Source organism: Amblyraja radiata, chromosome 7, assembly GCF_010909765.2.
Source record: "Amblyraja radiata isolate CabotCenter1 chromosome 7, sAmbRad1.1.pri, whole genome shotgun sequence".
In the NCBI taxonomy this organism is placed as follows: domain Eukaryota; kingdom Metazoa; phylum Chordata; class Chondrichthyes; order Rajiformes; family Rajidae; genus Amblyraja; species Amblyraja radiata.
Window position 1 is genome coordinate 70,980,739 of NC_045962.1, and position 17,219 is coordinate 70,997,957.

At 45.0% G+C, this 17,219-nt stretch overlaps 1 protein-coding gene across 4 annotated transcripts in view; it reads right to left on the reverse strand.

Moving 5' to 3' along the window:
• Nucleotides 1-12,279: 12,279 nt before the first annotated feature.
• The window catches only part of orc4 (origin recognition complex subunit 4), a 113,291-nt gene continuing 108,351 nt past the window's right edge, over nucleotides 12,280-17,219 (reverse strand). For all 4 annotated transcript variants that reach the window (XM_033024715.1, XM_033024716.1, XM_033024717.1 and 1 more), the window contains exon 14: nucleotides 12,280-12,563. In XM_033024715.1, the coding sequence (XP_032880606.1) occupies nucleotides 12,381-12,563 (183 nt within the window). In that variant the 3' untranslated portion in view covers nucleotides 12,280-12,380. The remainder of the gene's footprint in view (nucleotides 12,564-17,219) is intronic.

A 17,219-nucleotide genomic window follows, 5' to 3' on the forward strand; every position in this document is an offset into this window, starting at 1 on the left:
TTTACATATTACATATTGTGGGAGGAAGGAAAAAGGAAAAAAAAACACAGTAGAATGGTACAGTAAAGTTAGTCACTGGTGAGGTAGGAGTTTACAGTTCTAATGGCCTCTGGGAAGAAACTCCTTCTCAACCTCTCCGTTCTCACAGCATGGCAACAGAGGCATTTGCCTGACCGTAGCAGCTGGAACAGTTCGTTGCAGGGGTGGAAGGGGTCTCCCATGATCTTATTGAGTAGAAGCACTGGAGGATCCTCAGAGACACTGAATTTCCTCAATTGCCTGAGGTGGTAAAGGCGCGGTCTTGCCTTACGAGTGCTGCAGCGTGTGATGTCCATGTCATATCCTCAGAGCCCTTTAGGCATCTTCTTTCCATGTCCCTCAATGATTCTGCAGCTCCTGGTGTGGACTGTACAAATTAATTTATTTGATGACTGAAAGTTCCTTACTAATACGCTGTTAAAACGCTTTTACATCACATTCCACAAGGTTCAATATTTTGAGGTGTTCACAGTGAGAATATTGGTAGTGTTAACAAAATCACTGAGCTACAATGCCCCAATCCTTGTGGAGACTGGGCAATGCCTAAATTTCCATATTAAACAGTCAACGGTTCCTGTCATATTTTGGATACTTATGGTGAGTACTGATGGTTTTGCCAACATTGTAAATTCCTGTTTTAAAAAACTCTCCCAACTAACCGAGGGAAGAGAAACACATCAAAGTTACCAACAGTTGCGTGTTGCCTGGTCCTAATTTTTTGTTGTTGAAATGCTCATCAAAATTTGGATACGTGAATATTTGTGATTGAATGCTTTGAAGAAAGAGTAGACGCATATATCCAGAACCATCGGACACAAAACCAAAAGATGCGGCAAACCAAATTGTTAGTTTATCCCCCAATTTTTCTTAAGAGGGGAAAGTGCACATTTAGTGATTTCACTTTTTTTAATCAATTTTCAAAGTAGACTTATTAATATTTCATGTGTCCAGCAACCTCAGAATGGGATATAAGGTTGCAGGTAACTTTTTAACTTTCCAATCATGTTTTAAAAATTTTATTTCAAGAGTCAAGAGTGTTTTATTGTCAAATGTTCTGAAATGGAACAATGAAATTCTTTCTTGCAGCCGTTCGACAGATATGTAAAATATGGTACTCTGTAAACACCATATCAAACAACAACAGAAGGTTAATATATAAAAACAAACACATAATATAGTGCAAAGGCAAAAAAATGCCCCCGAGTGCAATCAAGGCAGTTCATTGTTCAAGATTAAATTGGAGTTAGTAATGTTCAATAAACTAATGCTGTTGGGAAGAAGCTGCACCTGGATGTTACAGTTTTCAGGATCCTATATCATCTTACTGATGGCAAGAATGAAATGAGAGTATGACCAGGGAGGTGTGGGTCTCTGATGATGCTGGCTGCCTTTTTGAGGAAGTGACTCCTGTAGATCCCTTTGATGGCAGGGAGGTCAGTACCCATGATGTTTACCACTTCTTGCATTTTGTTCCTGCTGCTCATGTTGTCGAACCAGGTGGAAGTATTTGTTGTCATACCAAATCTCCATCTTCTAAGGAAGTCGAGGCAGTAGAATTTTAGCAGGGACACAGCCATTTATCTTTGAAGTTCTGTACTGGAACAAGTGGCAGAGGGCAGATGTTTTGAGTAGAGGAGCCAGGTGGACTCTGCATTCAGCCCAGTGTTGGCTGGTCCATTTCGTCCTTTTTTTAAAAATTATTTTTATTGTGTTTTAAAAGTTTGTGTTAATGTTCTCTGGTTTGTTTTATGTGGGGGATGGGTCGGGGGGAAACGTTTCTTTCAATCTCTTACCTTGCCGGAGATGCGATTGTTTTCCGGGTCGTATCTCCGGTCGCTCTGCGGCCTAACATCGTGGTATTGGAGGCCTTGCTCGGGACTGACTTTGAGCACCACCGCGGGGCGTGGATTTACCATCTGAGCCGATTCCTTGCCTGGGATCGACGCTCCATCCGTGGCCTGTGGACTTTAACACCAAGGCTCGCAGCCTCGGGAGAGACCGAGTCGGGACCTCCAAAACCGCATGACGTTCGACAAGCCCCGGCGTGGGGAACTGACATCCCCCCCCAATGCAGGATCTTGATCGCCCCGACGCGGAGGGCGTGCTGCAGGCTATGGAAGTCAAGATCGTCCCGTCAATGGAAGGCTCCAATCTTGAAATGTGGGGGAAAAAATTCTTACCGATCCCATGAGCGAAATGAAAGATGGGTGGCTTGGAGAATCGAAAGGACTAAACTGCTGGCCTCCCACATCCATTGTCCAGCTGTCAAATCATCTTGCCAGTTATGATGAGGCTAACCAGCCAGCTACTTCACTGAAGTCTCGCCTGCTTAGCGACTACAAAGAAGGCAAGGCTGATAGCTATTTTGATGCTAGTCAGGAGACTCGTGACTAGGTTTTGCACTACACAACTTTACTTACACCTGTACATGCAGAAGTCAACAAACGTGCATACAGCCTGTGGCCGTGGACTAGTATAGTAAGTCATTCTACCCCCCAAAAACCAAAAACAATAAAAAATGGTTATTCATCGTCACGATCTCGTACACTCACTCGCCAAAGCATAAAGCAATAAAACCACCAAAATCATCGTAGTTTCGTACAAATGAACCATAAATACACCCAGTTAATAGTTTCGAAAGCAGTATTTTCGAAGAAGCAAAACTGGAAAATACTATGAAAAGCAGGTCTGTACACACAGGGTAGCTCAGCTGGCGAGCATGTTTATCACGAATGACCCATGACCTGGGTATGCGCAGTTGTAATACTGAACTTGCTTATTCTGGGAGAACTGGTTTTAGTAAAGGGGAGGCAGAGGAAGAGGAGATGCAGTGATGTGGGTGGTCTACTTAGCCATTCCTTAATAGCCATAGAGTGATACAGTGTGGAAACAGGCCCTTCGGCCCAACTTGCCCACACCGGCCAACATGTTCCAGCTGCACTAGTCCCACCTGCCTGCGCTTGGTCCATATCCCTCCAAACCTGTCCTATCCATGTACCTAACTGTTTCTTAAATGCTGGGATAGTCCCAGCCTCAACTACCTCATCTGGCAGCTTGTTCCATACACCCACCACCCTTTGTGTGAAAAAGTTATCCCTCACATTCCTATTGAATCTTTTCCCCTTCACCTAGAACCTATATCCTCTTGTAGGCCGTGGCACAGAATCTGTGTCCTTTCTAATTCTGTATACTCCCCAGCTTTTTCAACTACTGAGAAAACAAATTTGACTTATTTAATTTCTCCTTATTAAAGCAACACTCAATAGACGATGGTTTATTTATTGTCACGTGTACCAGGTACAGTGGAATACATTTTTTTGCATACAACTCAGCAAGACACCCTCTGGTTATTACAGTATGCACAGAACAGACCACCAAGTCTATGCAAGAGGTGCCATTGTGGAGTCCCAGCTGCAGCTGGCGTCTCCATTCCACTCATCCCACGATCCGATGTCAGTCTCCATGCCCGGCCACTGGGTAGCCCGGGGGGGGGGGGGGGTGTCTCTCACAGACAACGTCGAGGGCTTGGTAGGTAGGACCCCCCCTCCCCCAGTTCCTCTCACCTGGCCCTGTTCCAGCATCTGCCACCATCTCCGATTCCTGATCCTCAGGGCGAGGTCCAAGAAAGCCGGACCTGTTGGGATACAGCCATGGCCATCCTGGGTAACATTATTGAATCTGCTCTGCATCCTCTTCAAATCAAACAAATCCTTCTGATTGAGTGATTTCAGGACAGCACCATACTATTTCTCAATCAATCAATCAGTTTTATTCGTCACATTGCACATAAAGTGCAAGTGAAATGAATTTGCCAGCAGCGGTACAATGATAAAGAACACACAAAAACACACTAAAAATTGAACACGAACATCCACCATAGCATTCATCACTGTGGTGGAAGGCACAAAAATTTGGCCAATCCTCCATTTTCCCCCATGGTCGGGACCTCAACCCTCCGCAGCCGCCTCTGTGGGCATCCAGGTAAGTCCAGAATCGGCTCTTCCCCACCGGAGACCGTGGCTTCAGGTTGGTGTAGGCCGCAGGCCGGCGGTCGAAGATTTAGTTCCCGCCACGCCGCAGCCAGAAGCACCGCAGACCGCAGGGCCAGCAGTCGAAGATCCCCGGCGAGGGACCCTGCTCCTGATGGTAAGTCCACGCTGGGCCCGTGGTACAAGTTGGCCACGGGCCGGCGGTGGAAGCTTCTTCTCCCGGGTCCCCCACGAGGGATCCCAGGCTGCGGACGCCGCACCAGCCGGAGCTCTGCAGACCCCGACTTCAGGCTGCCGGCTGCCGTGGGCCAGCGAAATGGAGCGCTCCCCTCCGGCAAGCCCCAGCGAGGGCTCGCCCGCTCCACGCCGAGAGTCCGCGCTGCGCCCGCCGCTGAAGCCCCGGACGCGTCTCCGGGAAAGGCCGCCAAATCCTCGATGTTAGGCCACGGGGGAGGCGACTTGGAAAAAGTTGCCTCTCCGTGGAGGAGGCAACCGAAGTGGTTTCCCCCTTCCCCCCCCCCCCCCCCCCCCCACACCACCCCCCACACAAGACACACAAAGAAACATTAAAAACATACTTTAAAACACACTAAAAAAAATAAAAAAGTTGAAAAGACTAACACGCTGCTGACAGGGCTGCCGGCTTGCAGCGCCCCCACCGACCAAGTATCCGAGTAGCCCCCACCACTGTAGTCTAAATAATGTTTTATTGTACTTCTCTGCTCTTTATATTTATGTGCTTTAGCTAAGGCAGCAAGTATGTGTTAACCTCCTCATATACATGTGCAACCACCTTATATATATATATATCAGCTGCTGCCTTGGGAGATACTAGGACTTGTACATTCGGTTCCTTCTAGTTCTCAGTCCTATCATTCAATATGTAAATCCCAGCCTTATTATTTACCCAAATACTCAGTATCTCACACTTACTAAATTACATCTGCTGTTGCTCACCTCACCAACTGATATATTTTATAGTGCCAAAGAATAACCTCATCTCGATCATGAATAGCACCAATCTTCAAGTAATCTGCAGCCTTAGTAAACTAATACATCGCAGGTTAACAGTCAGAATATTGATGTATTTGACAGCAAGGTTCCCACAACTGGTAGGCAATAGGTGCAGGAGTAAGTCATTCGGCCCTTCAAGCCAGCACCGCCATTCGCTGTGATCATGGCAGATCATCCACAGTCAGTACATCTGCAGTTCCTTCTTAAACATCCAAAATCAGTACCCCGTTCCTGCCTTCTCCCCATAACCCTTGACTCCGTCCGCTATCTTTAAGAGCTCTAACTAACTCTCTTGAAAGCATCCAGAGAATCGGCCTCCACTGCCCTCTGAGGCAGAGAATTCCACAGATTCACAACACTCTGGGTGAACAAGTTTTTCCTCATCTCCATTCTAAATGGCCTACCCCTTATTCTTAAAATGTGGCCCCTGGTTCCGGACTCCCCCGACATCGAGAAAATGTTTCCTGCCTCTAGCATGTTCCATCCCTTAATAATTTTATATGTTTCAATAAGATTCCATCTCATCCTTCTAAATTTCAGTGTATACAAGCCCAGTCGCTCCATTCTTTCAACAGATGACAGTCCCGCCATCCCGGGAATTAACCTCGTGAACCTAGGTTGCACTCCCTCAAAAGCAAGAATGTCCTTCCTCAAATTTGGAGAACAAAACTGCACACAATACTCCCGGTGTGGTCTCACCAGGGCCATGTACAACTGCAGAAGGATCTTTCGACTCCTATACTCAACATCTTTGATTTTTGTGTTATTCAATTTTCCCCATCGTAAAACACACTTCACCATCTGCCTCTTACCGCCAAGCCAATATCAGATCTAATTTGTCAAATTGCTCTAAATGTTTCAACCTGTGAGACCAAGTCAAAGGTCTTAATGTAGTCTACATGGACATGGATCATTACACTCCTGGGCATAATTAATAAGCTCCTTGCAATATACCTGTTACAAGTGGTGTGGCTCAGGGTTCGATGTTGGGCCTGTTACTGTTTGTCATCTACATCAATGATTTGGATGAGAACATACAGGGCAAGATTAGCAAGTTTGCTGATGATACAAAAGTTAGTGATTTTGCAGATGGTTGTGAAAGATTGCAGCAGGATCAGGATCGATTGGCCAGGTGGGCTGAGGAATGGCTGATTGGATTCAATACAGAGAAGTGTGAGGTGTTGCATTTCGGGATGTCTAACAAGGGCAGGATCTACACAGTAAATGGTAGGCCTCTGGGGAGTGTTGTAGATAACCATATAATATAACCATATAACAATTACAGCACAGAAACAGGCCATCTCGACCCTTCTAGTCCGTGCCGAACACATAATCTCCCCTAGTCCCATATACCTGCGCTCAGACCATAACCCTCCATTCCTTTCCCATCCATATAACTATCCAATTTATTTTTAAATGATAAAAACGAACCTGCCTCCACCACCTTCACTGGAAGCTCATTCCACACAGCTACCACTCTCTGAGTAAAGAAGTTCCCCCTCATGTTACCCCTAAACTTCAGTCCCTTAATTCTCAAGTCATGTCCCCTTGTTTGAATCTTCCCTACTCTCAGTGGGAAAAGCTTTTCCACGTCAACTCTGTCTATCCCTCTCATCATTTTAAAAACCTCTATCAAGTCCCCCCTTAACCTTCTGCGCTCCAAAGAATAAAGCCCTAACTTGTTCAACCTTTCTCTGTAACTTAGTTGCTGAAACCCAGGCAACATTCTAGTAAATCTCCTCTGTACTCTCTCTATTTTGTTGACATCCTTCCTATAATTAGGCGACCAAAATTGTACACCATACTCCAGAATTGGCCTCACCAATGCCTTGTACAATTTTAACATTACATCCCAACTTCTATACTCAATGCTCTGATTTATAAAGGCCAGCACACCAAAAGCTTTCTTTACCACCCTATCTACATGAGATTCCACTTTCAGGGAACTGTGCACAGTTATTCCCAGATCCCTCTGTTCACCTACATTCTTCAATTCCCTACCATTTACCATGTACGTCCTATTTTGATTTGTCCTGCCAAGATGTAGCACCTCCCACTTATCAGCATTAAACTCCATCTGCCATCTTTCAGCCCACTCTTCCAACTGGCATAAATCTCTCTGTAGACTTTGAAACTCTACTTCATTACCCGCAACCCCACCTATCTTAGTATCATCTGCATACTTACTAATCCAATTTACCACACCATTGTCCAGATCATTGATGTACATGACAAACAACAGTGGACCCAACACAGATCCCTGAGGCACCCCACTCGTCACTGGCCTCCAACCTGACAAACAACCATCCACCATTACTCTCTGGCATCTCCCATTCAGCCACTGTTGAATCCATCTTGCTACTCCACCATTAATACCCAACCATTGAACCTTCTTAACCAACCTTCCATGAGGAACATTGTCAAAGGCCTTACTGAAGTCCATATACACAACATCCACTGCTTTACCCTCATCAATTTCCCGAGTAACATCTTCAAAAAATTCAAGAAGTTTAGTTAAACATGACCTTCCAGGCACAAATCCATGTTGACTGTTCCTAATCAGACCCTGTTTATCCAGATGCTTATATATATTATCTCTAAGTATTCTTTCCATTAATTTGCCCACCACTGACGTCAAACTAACAGGTCTATAATTGCTAGGTTTACTCTTAGACCCCTTTTTAAACAATGGAACAACATGCGCAGTACGCCAATCCTCCGGCACTATTCCCATTTCTAATGACATTTGAAATATTTCTGCCATAGCCCCTGCTATTTCTACACTAACTTCCCTCAATGTCCTAGGGAATATCCTGTCCGGACCTGGAGACTTATCCACTTTTATATTTCTCAAAAGTGTCAGTACTTCCTCTTCTTTGATCCTCATAGTTTCCATAGCTACTCTACTTGTTTCCCTTACCTCACATAATTCAATATCCTTCTCCTTGGTGAATACCGAAGAAAATAAACTGTTCAATATCTCCCCCATCTCTTTTGGCTCTGCAGATAGTTGGCCACTCTGACTCTCTAATGGACCAATTTTATCCCTCGTTATCCTTTTGCTATTAATATAGCGGTAGAAACCCTTCGGATTTACTTTTACCTTACTTGCCAAAGCAACCTCATATCTTCTTTTAGCTTTTCTAATTTCTTTCTTAAGATTCTTTTTACATTCTTTATACTCCTCAAGCACCTTATTTACTCCATGCTGCCTATAACTATTGTAGATCTCCCTCTTTTTCCGAACCAAGTGTCCAATTTCCCTTGAAAACCATGGCTCTTTACATTTTTTACGATTTCCTTTCAACCGAACAGGGACATAAAGATTCTGTACTCTTAAAATGTCACCTTTAAATGTACTCCATTTCTCTTCCACATCTTTCCCATAAAACAAACTGTCCCAATTTACTCCTTTTAAATCCTTTCGCATCTCCTCAAAGTTAGCCTTTCTCCAATCAAAAATCTCAACCCTAGGTCCAGTTCTGACCCTCTCCATAATTATATTGAAACTAATGGTATTGTGATCACTGGTCCCGAACTGTTCCCCAACGCATACCTCTGCCACCTGACCCGTCTCATTTCCTAACAGGAGGTCCAGCACCGCCCCTTCTCTAGTAGGTACTTCTATGTATTGCTGCAAAAAACTATCCTGCACACATTTTACAACCCATCCAGCCCATTTACAGAATGTGTTTCCCAGTCTATGTGTGGAAAATTGAAATCTCAGAGATTTCTTACCCGCTCGCTTCCTGGCCCTTGCAGTGTACAGTTCGTCGACGGAGGGGGGAAGATCTCAGCTGATCGGACAATTCCCTGCAGCCTCCTCGTGCTTGGTGGCCGAGTCAAACCAGACCATGATGGAGAAGGTGAGAACAGACTCTACGATGAGACTCTTTAAAATTGGACCATTATTGCCTTGGCAGATTGTGTTTCCTCAGCTGCCGCAGGAAGTACATCCTCTGTTGGGCCTTTTTGACTCGATGGTGGCCCCCCCCATTTAAGGTCCTTGGAGATGATGATTCCAAGGAACTCAAAGGACCACAGATGTGACTGTGGTGTTGTTGATGGTGAGTGGGGGGAGGAGGAGCTCTCCTAAAGTCTACTATCAATTCCACCGTCTTAAGAGCATTGAGCTCCAGGTTGTTACGAAGGCACAGCCTAAACTTTGTGTCTTTTAATGGGTTAATGGTGTTGGATTCATCTTCTTATCGAGTCCACGTCACGATTAGAAATTGTTCAGCCAGAGCTGAACACACTTCTCGACGTCTGCATACAATGGCGTCTTGTGCCTCTTGTGCGTAGTGGTGGAAACGGGGCTGCGACGTGAACGCTCTTTCCTTGGCCCCAGTTGGATTCATGGGAGGTGGTCTTGGAGGGGAGGATGCTCCTCAAATTGTGGAGCATCCTCGACAATACAGCTCACTCCCTCCATGACACAATGGTCAACCTGAGGAGTACCTTCAGCAACAGACTGGTTCCATCAAGATGCAGGACAGAACACAGGAGATCCTTCTTCCCTGTGGCTATCAAACTGTACAACTCCTCCCCCTTCTGTCGAGGTTGACTGTGACTGACTCCCATCCCCCCCCCTTATCCAATCTTTGCACATTCCCCAATCCTTTCCACTCGTTACTTTAATTTCATGTTTCATGTATTTTGTTTTTATGACTGTTGGCAGATCAATTTCCCTCCTAGGATAAATAAGTTGTACACACCAACGGTCCAATGAGTTGTAACCCAGGAGGCAAGGGACAAGATTGCTGATATTTAAATATTTGCTGGTCACGAGAGGTGCCAGATGATACTAAATATGGCACCATAATTTATAAAAGAGGAGCATGCATGAGCCAGATGATTGCAGGCCAGTGAATAAAACATCAATGTAGAAATGTAATTGGAAAAGGCTCTGAGAGACAGGATTAATTTCCACTTGGAAAGGCAGGTTAATCAGCACAGTTTTGGTGAGCGTTTCTGTCCCCCGATGTAACAAAATATATTGATGTGGCCTACGTGGACTTTAAGGCCTTTGTCAAGGTTCCACGTGGAAGGACGGTGGAAAACAAGTTGGTAAATTGGATCCAAAGTTGACAATGCTAACAGGAGGAAGAGTGCTATGTTGGAGGCTTTTGTGATGGCCGATTAGGAAAAGGGGAGATGCAACGAGACCTGGGTGTCATGGTACACCAGTCATTGAAAATAGGCATGCAGGTGCAGCAGGCAGTGAAGAAAGCGAATGGTATGTTAGCATTCATAGCAAAAGGATTTGAGTATAGGAACAGGGAGGCTCTACTGCAGTTCTACAGGGTCTTGGTGAGACCACACCTGGAGTATTGCGTACAGTTTTGGTCTCCAAATCTGAGGAAGGACATTATTGCCATAGAGGGAGTGCAGAGAAGGTTCACCAGACTGATTCCTGGGATGTCAGGACTTTCATATGAAGAAAGACTGGATAGACTCGGCTTGTATTCGATAGAATTTAGGAGATTGAGGGGGGATCTTATAGAAACGTACAAAATTCTTAAGGGGTTGGACAGGCTAGATGCAGGAAGATTGTTCCCGATGTTGGGTAGTCCAGGACAAGGGGTCACAGCTTAAGGATAGAGGGGAAATCTTTTAGGACCGAGATGAGAAAAACTTTTTTCACACAGAGTGGTGAATCTCTGGAACTCTCTGCCACAGAAGGTAGTTGAGGCCAGTTCATTGGCTATATTTAAGAGGGAGTTAGATGTGGAACTTGTGGCTAAAGGGATCGGGGGTATGGAGAGAAGGCAGGTACAGGATACTGAGTTGGATGATTAGCCATGATCATATTGAATGGCGGTGCAGGCTCGAAGGGCCGAATGGCCTACTCCTGCACCTATTTTCTATGTTTCTATGTGATTGGATGCCTATGACCAGTATTAAACCAATACCATTATCAACTGCAGTGGTGCACTGCAGGGATTGGTGCTTTGCTAATACCATTGATATTATCATAGATTAATGATTTTGTTATGAATATAGAGTGATTAGCAAGTTTGCATATGACAACTTGCTGGGATGGCCTAAGATTGGTAACTTGCCGAATGGCCTAATTCTGCTCCTGTCACTTATGATCTTAGGACAAGTAAATTGGTGGTGATGTTGATAGTGTGGAGCATAGTCTTAAGATACAAAATGATATTGATCAGCTGGTAAATGGATACAGCAATAATAGATGGAATTTAATCCTGATAAGTGCAAGGTGATACATTTGGGAAGGTCTACCAAGGGTAGAACATACATCAGGAAGGTTATGGTCCGAGGGAATATTAAAGGAATGGAGCAGCCTTGGTGTACAAGTCCAAATGATCCCTAAAGGCAATGACACAGGTAGATAAATTATTGAGGGAGGTTCACACGAGACTTGCCTTTATTAGCCAGGGGATTTGAATGTGAGAGCATGCAGGGTTCTTGGGCAGGCAACAGCTGGAACAGTGTGTGCATTATTAATCACACACTCTGGAGGATGTGGATTTGCTGGAGAAAAGTGCAGATATTTACATCTGTGAGAGGGTGGGTTTAGCTTTCTTTGAGTTAAGGAGGTCAAAGGAGGAGCTGGATGTGCATATGAAATCGAGAGGCATAAATAGTGTGTATATTGAGAATTTTTCCCATACCAGAGAGATTTAAAGGCGGGGAGTATGTGTTTTGGGGGAGATGGGGAGTGCAGGGAATTTTCTTTTTCTCCTAGAGGACAGGTGCAATCTGGAACATCCTGCCTAAGAAGGTGGTGAAGGCAGGTCCTCTCAACATTAAAGTATTTGGGTGAGTAATTTATTTAGTATGATACAGGTGCAGGTAAATCGGATTGGTATCGATAGTTCAGCGTGGATGTGATGAGACAGAGGGACTGTTACTTGCTGTTTGGGTCTGGGATGTTATGATTTATCAAAGGAAGGTGTTAGGTATATGGAATGAGCTGCCAGAAGAGGTAGTTGAGGCAGGTACTATAACAATATCTAAAAGACATTTGGACAGGTACATGGATGTCAGAGTTACAGAGATAAAGACCAGATGAGGCATCTTTGTCGACATGGATGTGTTGGGCTGAAGGGCCTGTTTCTGTGCTGCATGACACTATGCATATAATTATTGAGAATGTACCATTCTCCGTACTGCGAAAAGTTACAAAATAAGAAAGCAAATCTTAATGAGGGGAAATATTACACAACTGTAAAACTTGGATATTTTTCCTGCATGTCATTAACACAGTTTCTACGGTTTTCAAATTACTGCTATAAAAATTTATTATTTTTCTGTTAGGAATATATATACATATACAAATTCCTTGATTTATAAATTCTGATTGCAAGTGGTTTATTCCAGGGCCGATGTTGCCCAGAGGTGGACATCTGTGGGACACTTTGGATACTTCTGCAGTGCGTCCATGATCTGGCTGCTGTCCAGCAGTAGTTTCATCAGCTGGTATTCTTTCTGGGTTCGGACTGATGCTCCTTCCATTGGTTTAATCAACTCCAACTGGTGCAGGTGTTCAAATGCCTAAATGGATAAAAGAAAAATAAATAATTTGGCTATCTACTGACAAGAAAAGAAAATTGAAGTGGAAGGAAGACGGCGATGAATGTTCAGGGGGACAGAATGTGCTGGAGGAACTCAGGAGGTCAGGCAGAATCTCTGGAGAACTGGAACGTGACGTTTTGGTTGAGATCCTTCTTCAAACTGGATGAACAGTGACGGGAAGGGTAATATCCTTCCGTTTCAACTGAATGGAATTTTAATCAAACTGTATGAATACCAGCAAACAATCGCAACGACGGCATTGGGAGGGGTTGGCAATAGATTAGAGTTTACAATCAATTCAATTTTAATTGATAGGTTGAAGAAATGCGATCAACTAATCAATTAATTAATTAATTTACTGTCTCTCTGTCTGTCTGTCTGTAAAACTCTGATCTTGTGCTCTTCCGGTTTGCGCGGTTTTTCTATCGGCGCAAAAACAGTACGCGATAGCGCTATGATTTCTTGCCAGCTCACTCACCGTTCTCCTGTGCTGCGAGTGCAACAAGTTTTGTTCCGTTCAGTGGCATATTGTAAAAGTTAGCGAGGTTAAAAAATCTTAAAAACCTTGCTTGCGCAGATCGACCTCCTCTCCTGCCAGTCAGCGCCACGTGGATTGGTCTCTTCTCGTCACTCCCCGGGATGGTCCACCCCTTCCTGCACCATTGCGTCTTTAATGGAGCTGAGGGACGCTCTGGATGGCCGGCGGAGGTCTCCAACCAGACACAATTTTCGGAGGGACCGGAAGCAGCGCGGCGTCGGAGATGGAGCCAAACGGAAAGCGGAGACTCTGATCCCGGCGGAGAAGAACGTCCAGCGATGAGCGCCCGCTGTGAGTCCCCATCGCACCGCCAGCTCCAGCCCCTTTCCCTCTGGTTACCCTCGCTGGCTCCTGCCTCCCTCCCCCGTGATACCCCCCTCCCCTGTGATACCCCACTCTCCCCCATGGCTCTTCTCCCGTCTTTTCTGAGCTCTCTCTCCCCCCTCAAACACCCCCCTCCCCCCCCCACCCCCACACCCCTCCTCCCCACATAAGTGATGGGTGGAACAGGGTGAGAGGGGAGATGATGAGTAGATGAAGCCTGGCAGAGGTGGAGTTAGAAGACGGTGGGTGAAAAAGATGAGACAGATAGTGAGAAGAGGAAAAACAACAGGCAGATGGAACAGGTTGGGAATGAAACTCAGTGACATGGAAGAGCAGAAGGAGGGGGTTCAAGACTGATATTGGAAAGCTGTAGCAAATGATGATGATCCACTCTGTGTTTGTGTTTTTGCAGACCTAATTGCTGAAATCAAGGATATGGTCAGAATTTTAAATGGCTTTTAAGTGAAGATGGTTTACTGTTCTAAAAGAAGTGCTGCAGCAGACTAAGGACATACAAATCATTGAAAGTGCTTGATAAAGTGGTTGATAGGGCACTTAAAATTTAGGGCTTTATCAGGCATAAAGTATAAAAGGAGAGGTCAAACTGAACTTTATAACCAGTTGAGGCTGGACTAGTGTTTTACAATGTGTTTGGCTCTGGTCATCTCATTAAAGGAAAGATGTGAAAGCTGGAGAGAAGGTTCAGAGAAGATTTATGAGATTGGAGTGAAAAATAGTTACCCGTTCAGACCAGAGAGGCTGGGACTGTGCCCGCTCAAGAAGGATGAGAGGCTATTAGGCAGAAGTACTGACAATGATCTTAAGATTGCGGATAATGGAAGGCTGCAAACATTGATGGAGGAGGTTACGTAGTGGAAGTCACAGTTATTTTTTTTAAATGTGTCTGGAATGTAATCGCATTAGGTGTGGTGGAGGCTGGATCCGTTATGGCCTTCATGACAGAATTGGTTGAAAACAATGATCAAGGCTTTGGAAAAGAAGCTGGGAGGTAAAACTGGTGAGGTGCTGCATAGAGTAATACAGCACAGAAATGGGCCTTTTCGCCCAACATGTCAATGCCCAACCAAGATGTCAATCTGCAGTGCAGAACTGGCATTGAAATAACAGAGATAGACACAAAATGCTGGAGTAACTCAGCGGGACAGGCAGCATCTTTGGAGAGAAGGAATGGGTCAAGAACCTTCTTCAGACTGAAAGTCAGTGGAGAGGGAGATATAGGGATATGGAAGGGTAAGGTGTGAAAACGAGAGATCAACAACAGGCTGAATGGTCTCTGCCGTAGACATTCTACCAGAGGGAATTGAATTTTTACTATAAATGTCGACTGTTCAAGGTTACGGAAATAGAACTACACAGCATGGAAACAGGTCCTTTAGCCCAGCTAGTGCGATATCAAGAACTGCAGATGCTGAAGTACTTCAGTGGGTGAGCCAACATCTCTGGAGGACATGGATACTTGACGTTTCAGATCAGGATCCTGCTTCAGACCCAAAACATCGCCTACCACGTCCACCGGAGATGCTCCCTGACCCACTAATTTACTCACACACTGTTATATGCAAGATTTCAGCATCAGCTCCTTTTGAGTCCATTTTAGTGCAATACCAGGATTTTTCTTTGCATGCTAGTTAAATGAATTTTGCTATCATGTTTCTCTCCTTATCCTGTGTCATAATCTAGCCATCCTTAAGAATTCCTCAGTCAGTATGTTCTCTACTCCCCTGACTGTATAAGCCCGTTTATGATGCGTTCAAAGTGATTGCAATGTGTGTAAATCTACCCACTAATACATTGTGAACAACATTTTAAAGCAAAAGTAAGCTCTGTTCCTTTACTACCGACTGTAAAATACAAGCTATTATCTGTTATCATCTATCTATCTATCTATCTATCTATTAATATATAAAACTCTCGCCCAAAATTCCGAAACGGAACTCCGTCCGGCTGTCACATTTCTTCCATTGATTCCCTGCAACTCTGAAACTGGACGCAGAATCGCCGACATCTTTTCCATTTTGGTAGAGATTTCTCTTTTCTTTCTAAGTATCCGTTCCTCATTACATTTCGACGTGTTTAAGTGTACGTTTTTAATCAAATCCTAACCCCCCCCCCCCCCCAATATTTCAAAACTAAACTGGCTTCACACCCACAGAACCTTCACCAGCACCAGCCCCTGCTGAACGTTCCATCGTGTGATGTCACAATGCCCAATCTTCACATATGTCCAATCGGAATGGATTCATTTACATATGCCTATGCAGGAGCCCAAGCCAATGGTGAACGTTCCATCGTGTGATGTCACAATGCCCAATGTTCAAAGACATCGTTGCCATAGAGAGGGAGTACAGAGAAGGTTCACCAGGCTGATTCCTGTTATGTCAGAACTTTCATATGAAGAAAGACTGGATAGACTCGCCTTGTAATCGCTAGATTTTAGAAGATTGAGGGGGTATCTTATAGAGACGTTTAAAATTCTTAAGGGATTGGACAGGCTAGATGCAGGAAGATTGTTCCGGATGTTGGGGAAGACCAGAACAAGGGGTCAAAGTTTAAGGATAAGGGGGAACGCTGAATCGCCGACATCTTTTCCATTTTGGTAGAGATTTCTCTTTTCTTTCTAAGTATCCGTTCCTCATTACATTTCGACGTGTTTAAGTGTACGTTTTTAATCAAATCCTAACCCCCCCCCCCCCCCCAATATTTCAAAACTAAACTGGCTTCACACCCACAGAACCTTCACCAGCACCAGCCCCTGCTGAGCGTTCCATCGTGTGATGTCACAATGCCCAATCTTCACATATGTCCAATCGGAATGGATTCATTTACATATGCCTATGCAGGAGCCCCAGCCAATGGTGAACGTTCCATCGTGTGATGTCACAATGCCCAGTGCTCATAGACATCGTTGCCATAGTGACAGTACAGAGAGTCAGATGTGGGCCGAGGAGCCTTCAAGACAACATGAGATGTTCCCATATTGTGTGAAAATATTTACGTCATTCACCCCTGAACCTCGATAAGAACACCACCTGCACATCTTAATTAAATTAGAGAAAAACGGAAAAGAGGTCGGGCATTTACACTTTTAAGGCTCTGTGTGTGTCGAAGCTTCGTGTGTGTGATGCCGCACCGCTAACCCCCCCACCACCCCCCCCACGCGTTGCCGAGACGGACCCGACTTCGACGACTTCAAGATACGATATTTTAAGACGGCAGGGACCCGACTTCGACGACCAAATCTCCCCTGGGGGCTACAGGTAGGGAACGGTCTTTATGCACTTTTCCAACTCTGTGTGTGGGGGTGGTTAGTGTGTGTGAGGCGCCCGCCCCCCACCCCCCCCCCCCAGTGGGGGCTACGGGTAGGGAACGGCTGCGTTGGGGGATCAGACCCAACGGGTTTGCCATTGGTCGTCGTGTTTAAGTGCACGTTTTTAATCAAATCCTAACCCACCCCCCCCCCCCCCAATATTTCACAACTAAACTGGCTTCTCACCCATAGAAGCAGCACCAGCCCCAGCCCCTGGTGAACGTTCCATCGTGTGATGTCACAATGCCCAATGTTCAAATACATCGTTGCCATAGAGGGAGTACAGAGAAGGTTCACCAGACTGATTCCTGGGATGTCAGGACTTTCATATGACGAAAGACTGGATAGACTCGGCTTGTACATGCTAGAATTTAAAAGATTTAGGGGGTATCTTATAGAAACTTACAAAATTCTTAAGGGGTTGGACAGGCTAGATGCAGGAAGA